This window comes from Pipistrellus hanaki, assembly GCF_964339955.1.
Source record: "Pipistrellus hanaki genome assembly, chromosome: 3".
Lineage (NCBI taxonomy): Eukaryota > Metazoa > Chordata > Mammalia > Chiroptera > Vespertilionidae > Pipistrellus > Pipistrellus hanaki.
In genome coordinates, this window is record NC_140505.1 from 154,290,068 (window position 1) to 154,311,197 (window position 21,130).

Sequence of the window (21,130 nt, forward strand, 5' to 3'; positions counted from 1 at the left end):
ATAAGAATAAGGATAATAGTTTCCATTTCTGTTTCTTGTTACAAAATGAATTAAACATGTAAAAAGCCTACGGTGCTTTTTACAACTATAGATCACCAGTAGTTTCCACTGAGATTGTGAGAAACCTACTTTATGCTTGGTATTCTGACAAGAGCCCTTGTGTAGAGAAAATCATGAGACATTCATTGCCTTTAAAGAGTTTAGATCCCAGAAGTATAAGGTTGTGAACATGTGTTAAGCCAATAGTTAAATGTTAAATTGTGTCCTACAGATGCTTGCAGAATTTCAGAATAGTGTGATGTTACTGAGGGATGAAGTAGACAAATAAGATAGTCTTGTGTAGTAATAGGATCTTGCACTTGAAATTAGGTCTGTGTTTAAATCCCATTTCTACCAGTTTACCAGCTGTAGAATCAATGGCAAGTTATTTTGCTTCCGCCCCTCTACTTATTTGTACAATGGGGGAATTGCTTATCCTTCATAGTATCTAAAGGTAAATTAAAGAACTAAAATGATCACTACAGGTGTGTAGCTTAAGTATTCACAAGGTTGGAAACATTTCCTGGAGAACCAAGATAGGCAGATGGCAGGAGAGAATGGCTTCTCATCATGAAAGCATTTAATGCCATGAGCTAGTTCAGTGGTTGAGACAAAATAATCAGACCCTCTCATTGTTTGGGTATAATAAAAAATGAGGGTTCAGTCGCTACTAGGATTAATGCTTTTGTTTAAGAACTCAAGTCAGGAGTTTTTTTTGTTTGTTTTTTGTTTGTTCTTTTTTCCCCCATGGCAGGCCTTAGAATTACTATTGTAGTTTTAAAACTTGACACAGTTTTGAAGTTTGACAATTACTTTAGTTTTTCATTTCAACTCTTAATTTCTGCTTCTGGAAAGTCTTTTGAGATAGTTATTAGCTAGATTCCTATGCCTAATAAGCTATGGACAACATCATGAATCATTTAATGGCAATAGCTCTTAAATGAATAACCTTTGTTTCTATTCATTATTTAAAAACTTGGCTTTAGGAATCTGTTCTGGATTGTGACAAACCTTCAAGTGCAATTCCACCCTCACAGCCGCCTTCAGTTACGCCAGGCAGCCCAGCAGGTATGTGATCATTCTTGAGACTTGGAATAAGGAGCTGTAGGTCTAGCATTTATTTCTTTTACCAGCAATTTTATTCTAGATATCTTAAGGGTTAATCTCTGTCCATGTGTTAATTTATTCTAAGTATCCATATATTATCAGTTATATATGGGTAAATTCCCATAAGGATATTTGCATTTTAGAGAAAGTCTCCAGATGGGTGAATGGAAATGCACAGTAGCTGTTTTTGCAGGTTTGTTTTTTCTGTCTTGGAGTGAATTCTCACTAGAACTTGCTTGACTCCTTTCAACTGCATATATCGATATCTAGCATCGAGGCTCTTGGGTCCTGACTGTGAGTGAAGTTGCCTCAGTGATAATCGGTATACTGAGTAACGTAGTAATTAATGATGGAGCCTAAATTTGAATCTGGCCTGATGCTTCCAACTTGAGGCCTTTTGCTCTACACTAGTTTATTTCAGGGGAAGGGTGATGTAATCAAAGACATAGGCCAGCTGTAGTAAGATTAGACAGCAATTCCTGGCTGAAGTAAGGAAAAACTAGAGTAATTAACAAAACTGATGGACATTAACAAGGAAAAACCAAACTGAAGCCAGGTAAGTGAAAAGTATATTAATATGCATGGACAAAGAGGAAAGAAACAACAACCCTCAGGAGACATATGACCCAGCTAAGATTTACTTTGAAACTTGAAACTTACATGAACAAATTAATTACTATTCATGATAGCTCAGATTTTACCTTTTCAGATTACTACTTCCTGTTATTTTTATTTATTTTTATAAACATTCTTTTTGAAAAATATGTTCATTTCGGAGAGGAAGAGAAGGAGAGAGAGATGGAAACATCAGTGATGAGAGAGAATCCTGCATGCCCCACACTGGGGAGCAAGCCTGCAACCCGAGCATGTGCACTGACCCACAGGGAATCGAACCGTGACCTCCTGGTTCACAGGTCGACACTCAAACACTGAGCCATACTGGCTGGGCTTACTCTTTATTTTAAAAGTTGTATTTCTGTTCTTTTGGAGGCCTTGATATGCGCTGCTTTTGCCCATTTAACCTTGAAATATTATGTATCATAGATAGAAGTAGTATCCTCCTCCTCTACATTTTCTCTTTGTATCCTCCTCTACATTTTCTCTGACTCTTAGTAGTGCTCTAATAGAACACCCATGATGGACTTGAGACCTAGTCTCTTCAGCTACTGTTTTGTTTTTTATTTTTTTGTGTGAAATATAAACTTTAGTTTCCACCCAGTTGATATGCATAAACTTTTCTGCTCCCTCAGTGGTTTACTGTTGATTTCACTCTCTGCAGCAACTCCAGAACAAAGTCTGACCGGTCAAAATGGTTTTCTTCAAGAGCCATTACAGGTAACTTCTCCAAATTAATCTTTCATTTACTCTTCTTTGCTATTCAGGGGGAAAAAAAACCTTTTACTTTGGCAAGAATGAGCAGACTTAGTGATTCTAATATACATGTCTAGTTTTTAGATTAAGTACAACCAGTCGGTCCTCAAAAGATTCCCTAATGACCATGGGAAGACATCTATATGTATTTATAAAAAAGAAAAATATGCTAATTAACCTGGACGCCATAACGGGTCAACCAGACAGGAGGAGGTTGCCTGTGCAGCACCTGCGCCGGGGAAGGGCCTGATCGGCAGTGGCTATGGCTGCTCCAAGGGCTGGAGAGGGAGGCAGGGCCAGACCAGAGACTCGAGGGTGGGTGGTGCTGCGCAATTTTGAATCACGCACTGGGCTCCTAGTAAATTTTAATGGAGAAAGCTAGTTGACTTAGTAAGGAAGGAGCACACCTGAAGAGTCCAGAGGTACCTTGTCTGGGAAGTTTCCTTTGCTACTGAGCTACCTAAGTAACTTAATATAACAGCATAGTAAAGGGTCAAAAAATTTAAAAATTCTTAGTTAGCCATTGCTCCTTCCCCCAAATAGTTAATATTCTGAGAAACTAATTTTAACAGAACACACTTAGAGATATTAAGGGACCAGGTCATTGAGGTCTATAAATGCCACATTGCATTTCCATTAATGGTAAGCTCAAGTTTTCTGGTCATTATCTAAAAATATTTTCTTTGGATCCCTCTAAAAGCCTCATTGGCAATTTTCTTGATAGTAGCTACTTCGACAGTATGTTAAATATTTTTACCAGGTGGGTGAATAATTGTCTTTCTTCTCAAAAACTTCTGAGAAAATAATGTCATTTGCTTACAGTGTTACAGTGGTTTATATTTATTTTAATACGGTATGGCTCAGTTTTCAAAATGTGTTTGTTGGGCAAGGTCTCTCACCCCCGTCACTGCTGTAACTAACGAGCTCCATTTTTTCTCTCCAGCTGTTAAAGTTCAATTGACAATTTAATTACTTTTTTTTGGGAAAGCAGCTTGCCTGGTGTAATGGTTCTGGTCTGTAACATTATGTTTACTCATCAATACTTAAAACAACCTTCAGCTGGTATACTTAAAGATCAATAATTTGGAATTAAGAATTGCCATCATTTCTAAATAAATACTACCGGTAATACAAAAATGTTTCCTTATCTTTTTTGTTAAATGAACCTTTTAACTAAAATTCAAGTTTTTTAAATCTTACTATTCAATGGCCTAAGTTGCCTTCACTTAGCATCAGTGAATCTTTCTGTGGCTGGAGCCTCGTTATGTCTCCACTGTAGTCAGTCCCACTTACTCAGGGCAGTTTCTAGGAGAGGGCCAGAAGAGCGGCCCCGTTTTAGAAACTCTTCAGTCTCATAATAGTTCAGATCCAAATTGTACCTATTTATTTCGTTATATAAAATGTAAAGGGTATAAAAAATTTTTCTCCCCTGTAAGGCCTTTTGTAAACTTGGCCCCCATCTCCTTCCCAAGAAGTGTTATATCATGATGACTCCTTCTAGAAGACCACTGAACCATTACTGGTTTGATATTGGTTACCGTTAATTAGTTTCCAATTCACCCATTTTATTGCTTGGGCTTCTAAGAACTGTATCAATGCATTTAGATAAACGGAGTGGATTCACAGATACTTAAGACCTTGTGGGTCTCTCTCTGGTATATCTAATACCTGTTGTACCATAGAATTCCTAGCCACTCTATTAGTTTTTTATTGGTTACAGTTGTCACAGCCTTAGTTCCTACTATGCTTTTTTCCCCCTAATTTTTATTTTATAAGTATTATTAGCTTTAATTTTTTGTTAGAATTTTGATGCCATTGTGATTTATACACAGTTTATCCTTTCTATTTATATTCCTACCTACCTCTTTAAGACCCTGAGAGTACTCAGATTAAAAACATAGTTACTATGATCCCTGGCAGAGCTATGCCTAGAGTGTTAAATGCGCCCTGCACTCATCTTCCAGTGAGTTGCTATTGAGTGCCAGAGTGAAAATCTAGCCCCAAGTTTCCAGGGCCAAGAATCTTGATAAGTGAAGATGGGATTAGATGTGTCCTTTGGTGACCAGGTCTGGAAAAGGCAATGCAGCTGACTGCTTGGGTTTGAATCTCAGCTCTGCCACTTAATTTTGTGTGATCTTGGGTAAATGACTTAATCTTTTCTTTGCCTCTGCTTGATTGTCAATAAAATGAGGATAGTAGTGTTCAAAGTCCTCACACTATCCAAGAAGTGGGAAAAGTACTTATTCATATTGAAATTTTAATCAAGGATTCATGTTAAAAGTCTTGGGTGACCTCTAAAAGAATAGTAAACAAACAAAACCAAAAGCCTACTGTTGGATTAAATGTCAGAGAGTGTGAAGTATTTAGCATTAATGAGCTCTCAATAACAATAACGTATTAGAAAGCCCAAGGCCCAAGAAATATAATGTGAACAAAAAATGTGCCTTTTATAAAGTTTTATGTCTTCCTGTGCCCAGGCTGCTGTTTCTCCAGTTACCAGTAGCTCAAGTGCTTGCTTGGTTACTACCGATCAGGCTTCTTCGGGATCTGAAACAGAGTTTATGCCTTCAGAGACCCCTGAGGTAATGAGAGATAATGGTCTTGATTTCTTTTCTGTCTTGGAGAATAGCAGAACCAGCTTATTTTGTGAATTACACACATGACCCATTGAACAATGTAACATTTATACTGTACTACCGTACTGCTTTCTGTAGATGTTGTGGTCCTGAAACGTACACAGGTAATTTTATTGTGGCTTTGCTGTAAAGTAGGCTTACTAGAGTCTTGCTTTATCAGTTGCAATAAATTTGTCCAAATTGCTACTGTTAAAAAAGATGAAAAGTTTTAGGTCGGATTAGGTCGTTTCCTCGCCATATTTATATTGAATAAATTCTGAGAAGAAAAATCTTTTTATTTATATAACTATGAACACTCAATAACTTTATAGTGATGCTATTAGCATTTATTCATTTGGAATGGTTTACATTCTCTTTTTGCCTAATTTTGTCAAAAGTATTTTATAATATTTGTGCTTTCAATTCTAAAGTAAATTTTTTTTTTTTTTTTTTTTGCTAATAGTTTCAGTAAGTCCTTAAAATAGATATAGCAAGATAGGATGATTTTGTGGTTTTTTTTGGTATTAATATATCAACTCTTAGATTTCATTGTGTATGTGTGTTTTTTTTTTTCCTATTTATAAGAATATATATTTTTTACAGAATATAAGAAAATATAGATGAACTTTAGTTTTTATGATACTGACTTGGTCTAAATTGAAATTACTTGCTTCCTCGTTTTAAGAAGAGAAAGTATTTGTTACCAAGCGAGTCATAGCTCTCTTCTTCAGAACCTCATTGGGATTGAATTTTGCTAATTTTTTAAGCCTTACCTTAGATAAGAATTATTTTAAATTAGTTCAAGCTTGATTCTGTTAGGCAGCTGACTCAGAAGTCCACTAATAAGATTTTTAAACAGGAAAATGTTAACACTAACTCAGGAAGTAACCCAAGGTTTTCTAAAGCCTAATTCTACTGTATGAATTTGATATCATTTAACTTAATGGAAAATACCATTTCAGGGTTTGAAAAGGACTAGATACTCCTGAAATGCTCAGCCCTCATCTGTTAGACTGATTATTGGTGAGACTCTTTCGCTTCGTCAGCAAGCTGGGTAAAGCAGACGCTAGTGTGCACCCTCAGCAGATGAGGTTTGAAATTGTAAGCAGAAGCTATTCTTTTGCATTCCTGTGTCCAGTTGTCATCCTGTAGAACTTGCTGACTTACGCTCGTCTGGGTTTAGGGGATGTGAACTGCTTGCTATAGGGTAGGTGACTGGCTGATGCTGCATTTCTCCTCCCCAGGCAGCAGATTCCCCAAGCAAACAGCCATCTTCACTGGCTTCGCCAAACCCTCCCAGGTCAAAGGGCCCTGACCAGGGCTTCCTGTCACCTCCAGCAAGTAGTGGTTCAGTAACCATTGGCACAGCGCCCTTCCAAGCCATGCAGACAGTGAGTATGAACCGTGAACGATGACTGTAATTCATTATTCCTGTGAAAAAGCCATTGTTTCTCTTACATCTGTTATTGGTTACCACGTGAATAAATCTGCCATTGGGTTACTTTTATTCGGGCTGGTAGAATTCACATTTGTCTGGTGGGAACATTGTTTGTGCTGGTAGAGGAAAACCTCGAGAACTTTGATGCGTGTTTTATCGGAGCATTGCCCCGTGTGAAAATTAGTAGCAGGCAAAGCTGAGGACCCCTCGAAAACAAATGAACGGTGTGAGTGAGAAACATAATTTTGTATGAACATCTGAATAATACTAACCATTTCTTTTTTAAAAATATATTTTTATTTTTATTTAAAATGTTTTTATTGATTTCAGAGGGAGGAAGGGAGAGGGAGAGAGAGACAGAAACATCAATGATGAGAAAGAAACATTGATTGGCTGTCTCTTGCATGCCTTTTCCTAGGGATGGAACCCACACCCTGGTCATTGCCCTGACCGGGAATTGAACCATGACTTCCTGTTCATGGATGGATGCTCAACCACTGAGCTACACTGGCCAGGCCTATACTACCCATTTTTAATATCACACTAGTGATATTCCATTGCATCAAAACAAGACACAGAGAACACATACCTGGTTGTTCTCTCATTGTTGAAACTTTCATTTGATTTAATTTTGATCCCATGTGTAAGTTTTTAGAGAATTATTCAGATATGTGTGGTATTTTGGATCACAAATTGTATTCTAAAAATTTTTATAGTACTATTACAACTAGGTTTCTATGTTCTTTAAACACAGAGGAGTATAAAACAGTTTTAGAAAAAAAAAACAAAACCCCGCAAAAACACACACACAAAAAGTCTTAGGCAATAAGAACCTACCCTGATAATGCTTAATGTTCCATTCCAGGTACTTTGAGTGACAGTGGTGAGAGACCTGAATTCACTGCTCTTATTACTTCCTGTATGGCCATCCAGAACAGCTTAGTTTCTTTGCTTTCCCTCTTTCCCTGTCAGCCCATCTTGCATAGAATTGCCACATTGGTTTTACAAACTTTTTCCTATTCCTAATTAAAAGCAAACAGTGGTCCATTACAGAATGAAGTGGAAAGTCCTTTGTCCGACACTCAGTAACTTCCGAAGTCTGGTATAATCTGTCAGATAGTCCCTGTGCTTGCCTTGTACATTCTTGCCACAATACCTTTTTGTTCATGCCAATCTGTTTTCTCCACCTGTTTGAATTCTATCTGGTACAAATTGGTATTTATTTGTTCATTCATTCACTCACTCATTCATTAAAAAACAGGTATTTTATGGAGCCAGTTTCTGGGGTTATAACAATGAAAAAGAGACAGGTTTTTGTGGTCAAGAATCTTAACATTTTGTTTTGTTGTTTTTTTTAAGAAGGTGGGCACTGGAGAGAAAAAAAATATAAAATGCATCAGGTGCTATGTGTTGTGAGGAAAAATGGAGCAGGATAAGGAGGCTAGAAAGTAATAGAAGTGCTATTTTAAAGACAGTGATCAGAGTCTGGATAGGTCATGGCTTGCCACATGATAGAAATTCAGTACATGGCTTTTTTTTTTTTTTCATTCATCTTTCTAGTTTTTAAAAATGTATATTTTATTGATTTTTTTTACAGAGAGGAAGGGAGAGAGATAGTTAGAAACATCGATGAGAGAGAAACATCAATCAGCTGCCTCCTGCACACTCCTTACTGGGGATGTGCCCACAACCAAGGTACATGCCCTTGACTGGAATCAAACCTGGGACCTTTCAGTCCGCAGGCTGTCACTCTATCCACTGAGCCAAACCAATTTCAGCCATCTTTATAGTTTTTTTTTTTTTTTTTTTTTTTTTTTTTTTTTTTAATATGTATTTTATTGATTTTACCCAGAGAGGAATTGAGAGGGAGAGAGAGTTAGAAACGTCGATGAGAGAGAAACATCGACCAGCTGCCTCTTGCACACCCTCCACTGGGGATGTGCCTGCAACCAAGGTACATGCCCTTGACCAGAATCGAACCTGGGACCTTTCAGTCCGCAGGCCGACGCTCAACCACTGAGCCAAACCGGTCCCGGCCATCTTTATAGTTTTTGAAAGAGTAGCACTTTCCCCTATATAGCTTTCATTCTCAGTGAGTATTACATAGTAGCAGGAAGATTAACTTTTGTACTTGGGTTTAAATTCTGTCAGCCATCAAATAGAAGTTTTTGTTTTTACTGTGGTAAAATATGCATGACATAAAATTTACTGTTTTAACCATTTTTAAGTATATACTTTAATGGCAGTAAGTACATCCATCATATTGTACAACCATCATCACTGTCTAATTCTAGAATTTTTTCATTATCCAAACAGACTCAGTAATGCTTTATTTCTCCCTCTTCCAAGCCCCTGGTCACCTCTAGTCTACTTTCTATCTCTATGAATTTACATATTGTAGGCACCTCATATAAATGGAATCCAAATATTTGTCCTTTGTATCTTGCTTGTTTCACTTAGCATAATGTTTTCAAGGTTCATCCATGTTATAGCATGGATCAGAATTTCATTCATTTTTATGGCTAAATAATATTCCACTGTTTCTATATACCACATTTAGTTTACCAGTTCATCTGTTGATGGACACTCGGGTTGTTCCCACCTTTTGGCTAACCTTCCTATATAATAAAAGCCTAATATGCTAAGTGTCCAGTTGTCTTGTTGTCCATTCAACCAATCAAAGCATAATATGCTAATGATATGCTAAGGCCACTCAAAGGCTTGCTATGGCATGCACTGACCACCAGGGGGCAGACACTCCAACCAGTAGGTTAGTTTGCTGCTGGGGTCCAGCTGATCGGGACTGGAGGCCGAACACACCCTGGAGCCCTCCTGAGTTCCCTCCCCAGCTAGCCAACCTCCCATGTCACTCCCTGGCCCCGATCATGCACCAGTGGGGTCCTTCAGCCTGGCCTGTGTCCTCTTGCAATCTGGGACCCCTTGGGGATATCAGAGAGCTGGTTTCAGCCCCATCCTGCAGGCCAGGCTGAGGGATCCCACTGGTGCATGAATTCGTGCCCTGGGCCTCTAGTTATAAATAGCGGTACTATGAACATTGGTGTACGAATATCTACTTGAACCTCTGCTTTCCATTCTTTTGGGTATATGTCTAGAAGTAGAATTATTGGATGACATGATAATTCTATGTTTAGCTTTTTGAAGGACCACCATACTGCTTTCTACAGTGGCTGCCCCATTTTACATTCCTATTAGCAACACACAAGGATTTTAAACTTGACCACAACCTTGCTAACACTTGGATTTTCTATTTTTTAAAAGCAATAGCCATCCTAATGGGTATAATGAAGTAGTATCTCAGTGTAATTTTGATTTCTATTTCCCTAATAACTAATGATGTTGAGCATTTTTTAATGTGCTTATTGGTCATGACTCTTCTTTAGAGAAATGTTTATTCAAGCCCTTTGCCATTAATTAGAAGCTTTTGAATGTTGCTGCATTTTGCTGGATGCCACCCTAAATTATTTTTAATGAAACTTCACAAATGACTCAGCCTACCCCTTGTCTTTTAAGGTATTTAATGTTAACGCACCTCTGCCTCCACGGAAAGAACAAGAAATTAAAGAACCCCCCTATTCACCTGGCTACAATCAAAGTTTTACTACGGCAAGTACACAGACACCATTCCAGTGCCAACTGCCAGCCATCCACATGGAACAAACTGTTCTTTCTCAAGAGACTGGTAAGACCTTGGTGCATGGGTATTTGAAGACTTTGATGACAGCTAACTGGAAAGCAGCTCTGTAGTGATACTTTAGTGGTTCTTTCCTGAGTAGTAAGCATTATCTCTTTACATGTTCAAGTGTTGACAAATATTTGATGCTTTTTCCTCTGTTCACCATTTTAACTTTTGTAGAAGTGGAAATTAGATAGTTGACTTAGTTGAATATAGAGGCTCATATTTTTATTTATTTATTTTTTATTATTTTTTTTTAATAAGTTTTTATTTTTCATATTATTACAAATGTTCCTTCCCCCCCCCCCCCACCATTGCTCTCCTCCACCAGGTTCCCACCCCACCCTCTGCCCTTTCCCCTCTCCCCATTGTCCTCATCCATAGGTGCACAGTTTATGTTCAGTCTCTTCCCACGCCCCCCTCTCCCCTTTTCCCCAAGAATCTTCAGTTCACTCCCCTTCCATACCTCTGATTCTATTATATTCAACAGTTAATATTGTTCATCAGATTTTTTTAATTTCCTTGGTTTTTAGATTCACTTGTTGATAATTACGTATTTGTTGTTCATAATTTTTATCTTTGTTTACTTTCTCTTCTGAAAGAACCCCCTTCAGCAATTCATATAATTCTGGTTTGGTGGTGATGAACTCCTTTAGCTTTTTTTTATTAGTGAAGCTCTTTATCTGGCCTTCGATTCTGAGTGATAGCTTTGCTGGGTAGCTTATTTTTGGCTGTAGGTTCTTGCTATTCATCACCTTGAATATTTCTTGCCATTCCCTTCTGGCCTGCATGGTTTCTGTTGAGAAATCAGCTGACAATCGTATAGGTGCTCCTTTATAAGTTACTACCTTCTTTGCTCTTGCTTCTTTTAATATTCTCTCTTTATCTTTTGCTCTTGGAATTTTAATAATGATGTGTCTCGGTGTGGTCCTCTTTGGATTCCTTTTGTTTGGAGTTCTGTGCGCTTCCTGGACTTGTAAGTCAAATTCTTTCACCAGGTGGGGGAAGTTTTCTGTCACTATTTCTTTCAGTATGTTTTCGATATCTTGCTCTCTCTCTTCTTCTGGAACCCCCATAATTCTGATGTTGGTTCGCTTGAAGTTGTCCCAGAGGTTTCTTACATTATCTTCAATTTTCTGGATTCTCTTGCCTTCTAGCTTCTGTGGAGGAGTGTCTTCTGGCTCTTTATGTTCCAAATCTTTGACTTGATTCTTGCGATCTTCCCTTCTGTTTTTAGGACTCTGTAGAATATTTTTTATTTCAGACAATGTATTCTTTATTTCTTGTTGATCCCTTATCATTTCTTGTTGACTCCTTATTAATTCTAGTTGATCTCTTTTCATATCCTCATAGGCCTTATCCATCTTTTCTAGGAAATTCTTGAAAAACCTTATAAGCGTAGATTTGAACTCTATATCCAGACGCTCTTTGTCCTCCATTTCTTTCGTTTGTGATCTATTTTGTTGTCGCATTTCGCAGTTACAGACGGGACGGGGTTTCAGGGTGGAGCCTGCAGCTTTGGCTTCCGTCAGCCCCGCCCTATGCGGGTCCTTCAGTGCTCGCTGCCGGCGCCTCTGAGAGAAAGGTGCCCTCGATTTTCGCCTGCTGCCGAACAGTCTATGCTCTCCCACAATGAGCCCGGTATTGGGGTTCAGTTCAGTTGGAAGTGGAGTTGGAGGTGGCGTTCACAGCAGTCTGGAGCCCCAGTCTCCTTCCCGCCAGGGCAGTCCTACGGCACAGCCGGCCGGCCCTTCTCTGCGCGCTGTGTGCGCGCCTCCGGGACCTCCTTTCTCTGCTACCCCGGGGTTCCGACTTACAGCCCAGCTCCCTCTGGCTGAGCCTGAGTCCCCGGGGTCTGGCCCAGAACGGAGGTTCAGAGCAGTCAGGGGCCCAGCACAGTCGGAGTTTTATCTCCTTTCTGCTAGGGAACGCCCGCCAGGCACTCGGCCTCCCTCCTCTCCGGCTCCGTCCTCTCCGCGCGCGCCGCGTGTCTCCGTACCTTAGGCTTTTACAGCTCCTCCGTGCTTACTTCTGGTTTTCTCCTTGCTTCTTGTTGTAGGATTTCCAGTCAGTCGACTTTCCTGTAGTTCTGGGTAATGTCCATTTTATATTTTAGTTGTATTTTATTAAAATTGTTGTGTGCGGCTGCGGCTAGTTGCCTACCCGAGCAGCCATCTTGGATTCTCCGAGGCTCATATTTTTAAATCTGATTGCTTTGATTGCCGTAGACAGTGGTTGAGGTAGATAGGGCATTATCCAGTTTGATGAAGGGTTTGAAGCCATTCTATTAACTCTTTTAGCCCAGACAGATGGCTATTTGGCCCTTTCTCTCTCCTTTTGTCTTATAATAAAAGCATTGGTTAATCTGACAATATGACTTAGGATGCTTATTCTACTGTTTGCTTAGAGATGAGAGATAATTTTGATCTTTCATGCTATTGTAAATCATATAAGCAACTTTGTAGTTATTTCCTATTTTAAGAAGTACTTATAAATTTTTAGTGTTGGTATTTCAGACCCCTACTGAGTCTTCTAAAACTTAAACCTGAGCAGATGAACTGTGTTTTTTTTGGACCTGGTCACAGAAGTAATAAGTGTAAACCCTTGGACTAGCCACAAATGACCTCATTCTGTTCTCACCTGTACTGTGAAAACACAGGGCAGGTAATTTACTGAGAGGATATTTTTGTCATATGCCTTCTCAGTTACAATGGTGATGAACATTCAGTATCTTTTACTCCCTGATCTGGAATAGTTAGCTTCCCCCCCCCCCCCCCCCCTTTAATGGTGGTAAAATAGATATATAACATAACATTTATCATTTTAACCATTTTTATGTATTGAGTTCTGTGGCATTAAGTACATTCATATTGTTTTGCAGCCATTACCATCCTTCATATCTAGAACTTTCTGAAACTCTGTACTCATTTAACACTAACTCATCATTCCCCTTTCCTTCCAAATGCTGGTAACCACCATTCTACTCTGTTGTATGAATTTGACTATTCTGGGTACTTACCTTATATAAGTGCTATCACAGTACTTTTCTATTTTGCGATTGGCCTGTTTCACTCAGCATAATTCAAGGTTCTTCCAATGTTGTAGCATGTGTCAGAATTTCCTTCCTTTCTAAGGCTGAATACTGTTCTATTTAAATACTGGCGCCCTGGTGCACAGATTCACGCACATTGAAAGGAAATTAATTAGAAGGTGGCCGGAGGGGCGGGACGGGGCTAGATGGGCCAGACATGCCCTGGAGCCAACCTCCCACAGTCTCTCCCTGGTCCCTCCCATTCAGCTGCACCTGGGGCTGTGCTGCAGCACGAAGGGCTTCTATAGAGTGAGCAGGGTCCCTCTGGCAAGTGGGGTCCCTTGGCCTGGCCTGCGAGGATCAGGCCAAAACTGGCTGACATCCTCGTAGGGGTCCCTGATTGTGAGAGGGCGGTCCTTGGGTAATGTACCCGGACTACAGCTCCCTCCTTTCTGGTTCCAGGGTGTGTCTCCCAAGAACCACCACTGCCAAGTCACTGCAGCTCAGCTGCACGTCATAGCTACTGATTGGAGTGTCTGCCCCCTGATGGTCATTGCACATCACAGCTACCTGTGGTTGCTTAGCTTTATATATACATATATATATATATAAATATATATAAATATATTTTATATATTTGGTTGCTTAGCTTTATATATACATATATATAAATATATATATAAATATATATAAATATATAAAATATATAAATAAATATAAATATAAATATATATAAATATAAATATATATATAAATATAAATAAATAAATATATATATATGGTGGGGCAAAAGTAGGTTTACAGTTGTGAGTACATGAAACACAGAGTTTATTCTTGTATTATTATTTATTATATTTTCCATATGAGCAACTGTACACCTGCCTTTGCCTCATCCTGTATATATAGAGAGATTTTACTCATACATAGCCACTGCATTATTTATTTATCTATTTATTCATTTTTATTTTTTTGGAGGGGGCACCCGGATTCACCTGCATATTTTTTTTTTTTTAAAAAGGGAGAACATTGTATTAAAGGTCTTGATATATGGTGACTTTTTAGTATAAAGAATATTGATCCTTATTACAGTTTAACTCTTGGACTTTAAAACTGTTTCTTTAAGCAGCAAGTTATCCTGATGGAACTATTCAAGTAAGCAATGGTAGCCTTGCCTTTTACCCAGCACAGACGAATGTGTTCCCCAGGCCCTCCCAACCGTTCGTCACCAGCCGGGGATCTGTCAGAGGATGCACTCGCGGTGGGAGATTACTAACCAATACGTATCGCTCCCCAGGAGGTTTTAAAGGTATACTCTGGATAACATTGAATTATGCTGAATTATTTTGTCTTATGTTTTTACTTGACTCAAACTATTTTTTACTTTACCTGTTTCTTTTTGTAGTTGTTATTTATAATGTGGTGCTAGTAAATCAGTTCCTATTTCTGCAAAATACGGTATTTTACATCCCTAGTCTCTATAACAGAGAACTTTTTGTATGAAAGGCAGATTCATCCTGTTATCTACAGGTTGAGCATCTTTTTCCTCCCCAGGAATGAATTTTGATTTTTATACTTGAAAATTTTTTCTTTTGTTAATTGATTTGATTTTTCTAGTGATTTGTGTATCAGAGTATGCCACAGATAAAACATAAACTTTGGGACTGTAAAAGTGATATTCTTTTTAGTTGTAAATGTAGTTCCAAGTATTCCAGTCATGCTTGGTATTAGCAAAGTACTCTACACAGAAGCTTTAACTACCTACTTATCTTACCACTATCCTCCCCCCCCCCCCCCCCCCCCCCCCCCCCCGCATTCTAGCAATAATAAATGTCTGCAGTTGGCTCATTAGAAGTCAGCAATGTTTTATAAATGTGTGTCTTATTGTGGAGAGCAGTATTAATAGAGCTTGCTTAACGAAGGCATAAATTGAATGTTGGCATTATAGGATCAGCTTTACTTTTAAAATGATATACAATTAAAAGTTTAATGTAAGTTTTGCTCATAATTTTATGCAAGTTGTTTATTTACTAGGTTTTGATACTTATAGAGGACCTCCTTCAGTTTCCAATGGAAATTATAGCCAGCTACAATTCCAAGCTAGAGAGTATCCTGGAACACCTTATTCCCAAAGGGTAAGAATAGTTGTCATAGTTGAATAGTAGTACAGTTGTTGATGCTAAGCTGGTGATTAAATTATAGTGCAGTCATATATGTGTGTGTATATATATATATTTGTATAAGGCACACTTAGTTTTAACTTGTAAGTTCTGTGAAGAGTTAAGTTGGAAGCTTTCCTAATAACCCATAAATGTCAACTTAGAATGTTTGAAGGATTGTATTAATCGTGTTGTTTATATTAACTCATTTACTCTTCCACCCTATAAGAGAAACGGGGATTCAGAAACAAGTTAAATAACTCATCTAAGGTCACTCAGCAAGTAAACAGTAGAACTAAGATTAGAATGCAAATTTCTTAGCTCTGAAGCCCATGATTTTAACTTTACTACATGGTCTTAAATTTAACTTTTCTAGATATCAAATATAGCAAAGTCTTAAAAAAAATTGATTTCCGAGAGGAAGGGAGAGAGAGAAAGATAGAGAGAGATAGAAGTATCAATGATGAGAGAGAATCATTGATTGACTGGGATTGAGCCCGCAACCTGGGCATGTGTCCTGACTGGGAATCGAACCATGATCTCTTAGTTCATAGGATGCTCAACCACAGAGCCAAACTGGGTAGGGCATAAGTATTCTTTTTATGGTTGTATGGAGGCAGACTTTTATCATACTTGGGAGGTAGTTTGAAATGTTGCCTCTTGAACATTTTTTTTCTTGAAGATAATAGATTACATTTCCAGGGACTAATACATTTATACACTATAATTCGTATTAATCGCCTGTCAAGACAAAACAAAGCCCTAACATATCTTGTAAATACCTTTACAGTTTGGTTTATAAATAGAGCAAGATTTAAATAGTCTGTGTTATTTCTTTCTCTTCTTCTTCTTCTTCTTCTTCTTCTTCTTCTTCTTCTTCTTCTTTTTCTTCTTCTTCTTCTTTTGAGATGAGAGACAGAGGATCGTGCCATATATTTTTTTAAATAAAGGTTTTTTAGAGAGGAAGGGAGAGAGAGAGAAAAAACATTGATGTGAGAACAAAGCATCAATTGGATACCCCTGCATTGCTCCCAGCTGGGGATGGAGCCTGCCACCTGGGCATGTGCCCTGACCAGGACTTCAACCAGTAACCTTTTGGTGTACAGGACAATGCCCAACCAACTGAGCCACACCAGCCAGGGCAGACCATGCCATATTTTTAAAATTTTCCCACCTTGTACCTTTTAAATAGCATTCTCTAGATGCTTTATAGTTTTTGCAAGTATTAACCTATCTACACTGAATGGCCAGATTATTATGATCTCTGAATGCATAATAATATGGCCACTCAGTGTATATCCTGTATAATAAAAGGCTAATATGCAAATTGTTTCCTCGACCAGGAGTTCGACCAGCAGGCAGGCTGGCCAACTGCCCATGTCCCCTCCCCCTGGCCATGCTGGCTGGACCCCACTCATGCAAGTATTCATGCACTGGGCCTCTAATACTCTTTCTCTCTCTCTTTCTCTCTTTCTCTCTCTCTCTCTCTCTCTCTCTCTCTCTCTCTCTCTCTCTCTCTCTCTCTCTCTCTCTCTCTCGGCCAGATTATTATGCGTTCAGAGATCATAATAATCTGGCCACTCACTGTAGGTCCTGACTGGGTAGCTCAGTTGGTTAGCATGTTATTCCAATATGCCAAGGTTGTGGGTTCGATCTCTGATCAGGGCACATATAAGAATCAACCAATGAATGCATAAATAAGAGAAACAATAAATCGATGCTTCTCTCTTTCTCCTCCCTCCTCCCCTCAAATAAATATATATTTTTTAAAAGTAATAACTTATCCAATTGATCAGGTTCATTAACAGATGAAGTAAGTATTTCTTCCGTGGCCATTTTTATTTATTTATTTATTTATTTATTTATTTATTTATTTATTTATGTGAGTTTAGAGACATCTGAGCCTCTTCGGTTGCTGGAGAAGGCCAGATAAAGGGCTCAGAGGACTTTAATCTTAGAGAATGACCAGCCAGTCATCCTGGGTAATAACTAATCATTGTCTTACATTTTTGATGCCATTTTAGGAAAATTTCCAGCAGTGTTACAAGCGCGGAGGGCCATCTGGTGGTCCTCGGGCAAATTCAAGAGGTAAGGATGATGATGAACTGAGTAGTTTATTTGCCCTAACTACCTCATCATCCGTCACGTTCTCCCCAAATACACTGTTCTCAGCATTTATCTCGTCGTTTTCAGTTCGCTTATGTCGTGGTACTGGAGACCTGAGAGAGATATTAGACTATTAAGAAAGGCTGTGGAAATCAGTTTTCAATTTAATTAAAAGTGTAAGCGTGTGTGTGTTTCAGTTTTCTTGAGACCAGAGCATAATTTAACCTTAGATATACAGGGTGGAGCAAAAGCAGGTTTACAGTTGTGAGTATGCGAAACACAGATTTTTTTCTGGTATTTTATCGTATCATTTTCCATACAAACAACTGTAAACTTGACTTCTGCCCCATCCTGTGTATTCACACTGCCGACTTCAAATTGTTTCATGGAATGATTCAGGAAGATGGTTCTTGAAATAATGGGCACTTGCACATACTCTAGTTCCACTGCATTGATAGATAGGAGATAAGCAACTTAAAATTAAGACACACAATTAAGACTTGAAACAAAAGCGGAAATTTGTGATACTTTAAAAAAATGTGGACAGTATTATTTAAAGATTCAGTGTAACTGAGAAAATCAAGAGTTACTAAAGATTAACTGGCTTTGTCACAGGAAAACAGTTTTGTTTTTTTTTAAAAGAAAGTAGCCAGTATTTGCATTGCTTTTGCCTTTCACGTGAGCAGTGTTTGTACAGAGCTTAAAACATTTCACAATACCACATTAACTTGCAAATAAAGAACAAGCATTCATCATGGTACCATACCAAACTATCCTCGAATGGCTAGTGGTTCTAAAAGTTGGTTCTCTTCTGCAACCTCAGTTTTCTTGAATGTTTCTACCTCAGAAACTTTGAGTAGGTTTATCCCTGAGGAATTTAGAACAGTGAGAATTGTGAAAGATAAAGAAGCAAAGAGAATGTTCAAACCTAGGTTTTAAACTTTGCTAATAGTCTTTTTAAAAATATATATATATTTTATTCAATTTTTACAGAGAGGAAGAGAGAGGGATAGAGAGTTAGAAACATCGATGAGAGAGAATCATCGATCAGCTGCCTCTTGCACACCCCCTATTGGGGATGTGCCGGCAACCAAGGTACATGCCCTTGACTGGAATCGAACCTGGGACCCTTCAGTTCGCAGGCCAAACCGGTTTCAGGAGCTGCTAATAATCTTAACTAGGTAAATTATCCAAGCTTTTGGGAGCCTTATTATTTTTTTAAAAATCTCAGTGGTATAAAAGCCTCGTACAGGAAAAACCTTGAAAAGCATACTGTAGCTATCCTTCATTGCTCTTGTGTTTTTGGAGTTTACTATAAAATGTGTCCATCTCTGTGTTTCAGTAGCTGACTAATGTTAACCATTGCGTTCAAGCTAAACTGCTTCCTTATGAGAAAACTCACTGTCACTCATCCAACAGCAGGGTGGAGCGATTCCTCTCAGATGAGCAGCCCAGAGAGAGACAGCGAGACCTTTCACAGCGGCGACTCCGGACAAGGGGACTCGCGCAGCCTGACGCCCGTGGAGGTGCCCGTGCCCATGTCCATGCCCGCGCCCAGCCCCGCGGCCACCATCCTGCCGGTGCACGTCTACCCGCTGCCGCAGCAGATGCGCGTGGCCTTCTCCGCGGCCAGGACCTCCAACCTCGCCCCGGGGACCTTAGACCAGCCGATCGTGTTCGATCTCCTTCTGAACAACCTGGGGGAGACGTTCGATCTCCAGCTGGGCAGGTTCACCTGCCCGGTGAACGGCACGTACGTGTTCATCTTCCACATGCTGAAGCTGGCCGTGAACGTGCCCCTGTACGTGAACCTCATGAAGAACGAGGAGGTCCTGGTGTCCGCCTACGCCAACGACGGCGCCCCGGACCACGAGACCGCCAGCAACCACGCCATTCTCCAGCTCTTCCAGGGAGACCAGATATGGCTGCGTTTGCACCGGGGAGCCATTTATGGAAGTAGCTGGAAATACTCTACGTTTTCCGGCTACCTTCTCTATCAAGATTGAGAAAGTCCTTGCACAGTTGACAACGAAAGAAGGGTGTTCTGTATTAGTGGGGATAAAAGGAGAGGTAGTCCTTGACCTTGTGGCTAATGGGTGTAGGGAAATGTTTTCATTCCTAGAGGATGGGGGAGGCCCTTGTTTTTGTTTTCCTCCCCAAAGTGGAAACTTTCAAGCTGAATGACAATTAGCACTCATCTGGCACTTTATAAATTGTGATGTAGCCTTGCTAGACAAAGCTGTGAATGTATCTTGTTTGCACTTAACCCTTAACTGTATTAAAGTTCAGCTTACTAAACGGACTGCCTCAAGTTCAGGCAAGTTATAATGCCTTGTTGTGCCTCAATAAAAAAAAGTTACATGCACCCTCGGTGTTCTTATTTGATTAAACATTTGGTTGAGAGGTAAAATGTTTAATTTTTAGTATTTATCATTGGTAACTCTTGAATGAGGTTATTTATGAGCTCATAAATATTTATTTCTAGTCTGCAGATGCGGAATGAAGAGTCTTGAAAGGACTCAAACCCTTCAGGCAGCATTCAATTTTCAAGATTTATTAAGGAAAAGAAAAGGGGGAGATGCTGGAAGCTACCCATTGTCTTCACTATCAGAAAAGTGTAAACAAGGAGCCTGGAATGCTGGTGAACCTTGAGCTCTGTTAAGGGCCAAAGCTATACACCAATTATTGAGTCAAGACAATGGTGGCTCAAGCAATTTCTTGATCAAATAATCTCAAAATAAATCTTTACTAATATTTACTGACCTTTAAGATAGTCTGCTACCAGAATTGCCTGCCTAACTAAGGGCAATATGTGTATCTAAAATTGAATAAAAGGTAGACAGGGCCTGGGCACCAGTGAAGTCCTTCACCTAGAGTTGGACTCTCTGCCTGGCCCCCCATGATTTCCAAATTCATATTTCTTGTCTAGTCTTGTCATTTGCCCATGGCCCCTTTCCAGGTCCTAAACCCTAAAGCACACGGAATGTGGCTTTTCACAGCAGACACTTTGACCAGTAGGTTAGCTTGCTGATAGGGTCTGGCCAATCAGGACTTAGAGAGACAGGCCAGACATGCCATGGAGCCCTCCTGCAGTCCCTCCCTGGTTGGCCAACCTCCCACATCTCTCCACCACCCTGACTCTGCACCAGTGGGGTCCCTCAGCCTGGCCTGCACCCTCTTGCAATCCAGGACCCCTTGGGGGATGTCAGAGAGCGCGTTTCAGCCCAATCCCATAGGGAGAGCACCGCTAAGCCAGGAGCCAGGCTCACGGCTGGCAAGTATAGCAGTGGTGGCAGGACCCTCTCCTGTCTCCATGGCAGCACTAAGGATGTCTGACTTCCAGCTTAGGCCTGCTCTGCCCAAAGGCTCCTGGACTGTGAGAGGGTGCAGGCTGGGCTGAGGGGCCCCCCCGAGTGCCCGAATTTTGTGCACTGGGCCTTTGTGCACAGTCTATATATATATAGACTTTTGTGCATTGTCTCTATATATATAAGCCTAAGTGACCATTCGACCATTTGACCAGTAGCTATGATGCACACTGACCACCAGGGGGAAGATGCTCCAACTGGTAGG

General features: G+C 39.7%; 1 protein-coding gene across 5 annotated transcripts in view; it reads left to right on the top strand.

Moving 5' to 3' along the window:
* CAPRIN2 (caprin family member 2) overlaps positions 1–19,922 on the top strand; it is a 42,544-nt gene extending 22,622 nt beyond the window's left edge. For 3 of the 5 annotated variants that reach the window (XM_084877842.1, XM_084877841.1, XM_084877840.1), the window contains 9 exons: positions 1,026–1,107; positions 2,426–2,481; positions 4,995–5,099; positions 6,377–6,523; positions 10,102–10,270; positions 14,419–14,601; positions 15,327–15,427; positions 17,476–17,539; positions 18,977–19,922. In XM_084877842.1, coding sequence (XP_084733968.1) covers positions 1,026–1,107; positions 2,426–2,481; positions 4,995–5,099; positions 6,377–6,523; positions 10,102–10,270; positions 14,419–14,601; positions 15,327–15,427; positions 17,476–17,539; positions 18,977–19,563 — 1,494 coding nt within the window. In that variant the 3' untranslated portion in view covers positions 19,564–19,922. The remainder of the gene's footprint in view (positions 1–1,025; positions 1,108–2,425; positions 2,482–4,994; positions 5,100–6,376; positions 6,524–10,101; positions 10,271–14,418; positions 14,602–15,326; positions 15,428–17,475; positions 17,540–18,976) is intronic. The other 2 variants (XM_084877844.1, XM_084877843.1) reach the window with 2 other exon arrangements.
* Positions 19,923–21,130: the final 1,208 nt, after the last annotated feature.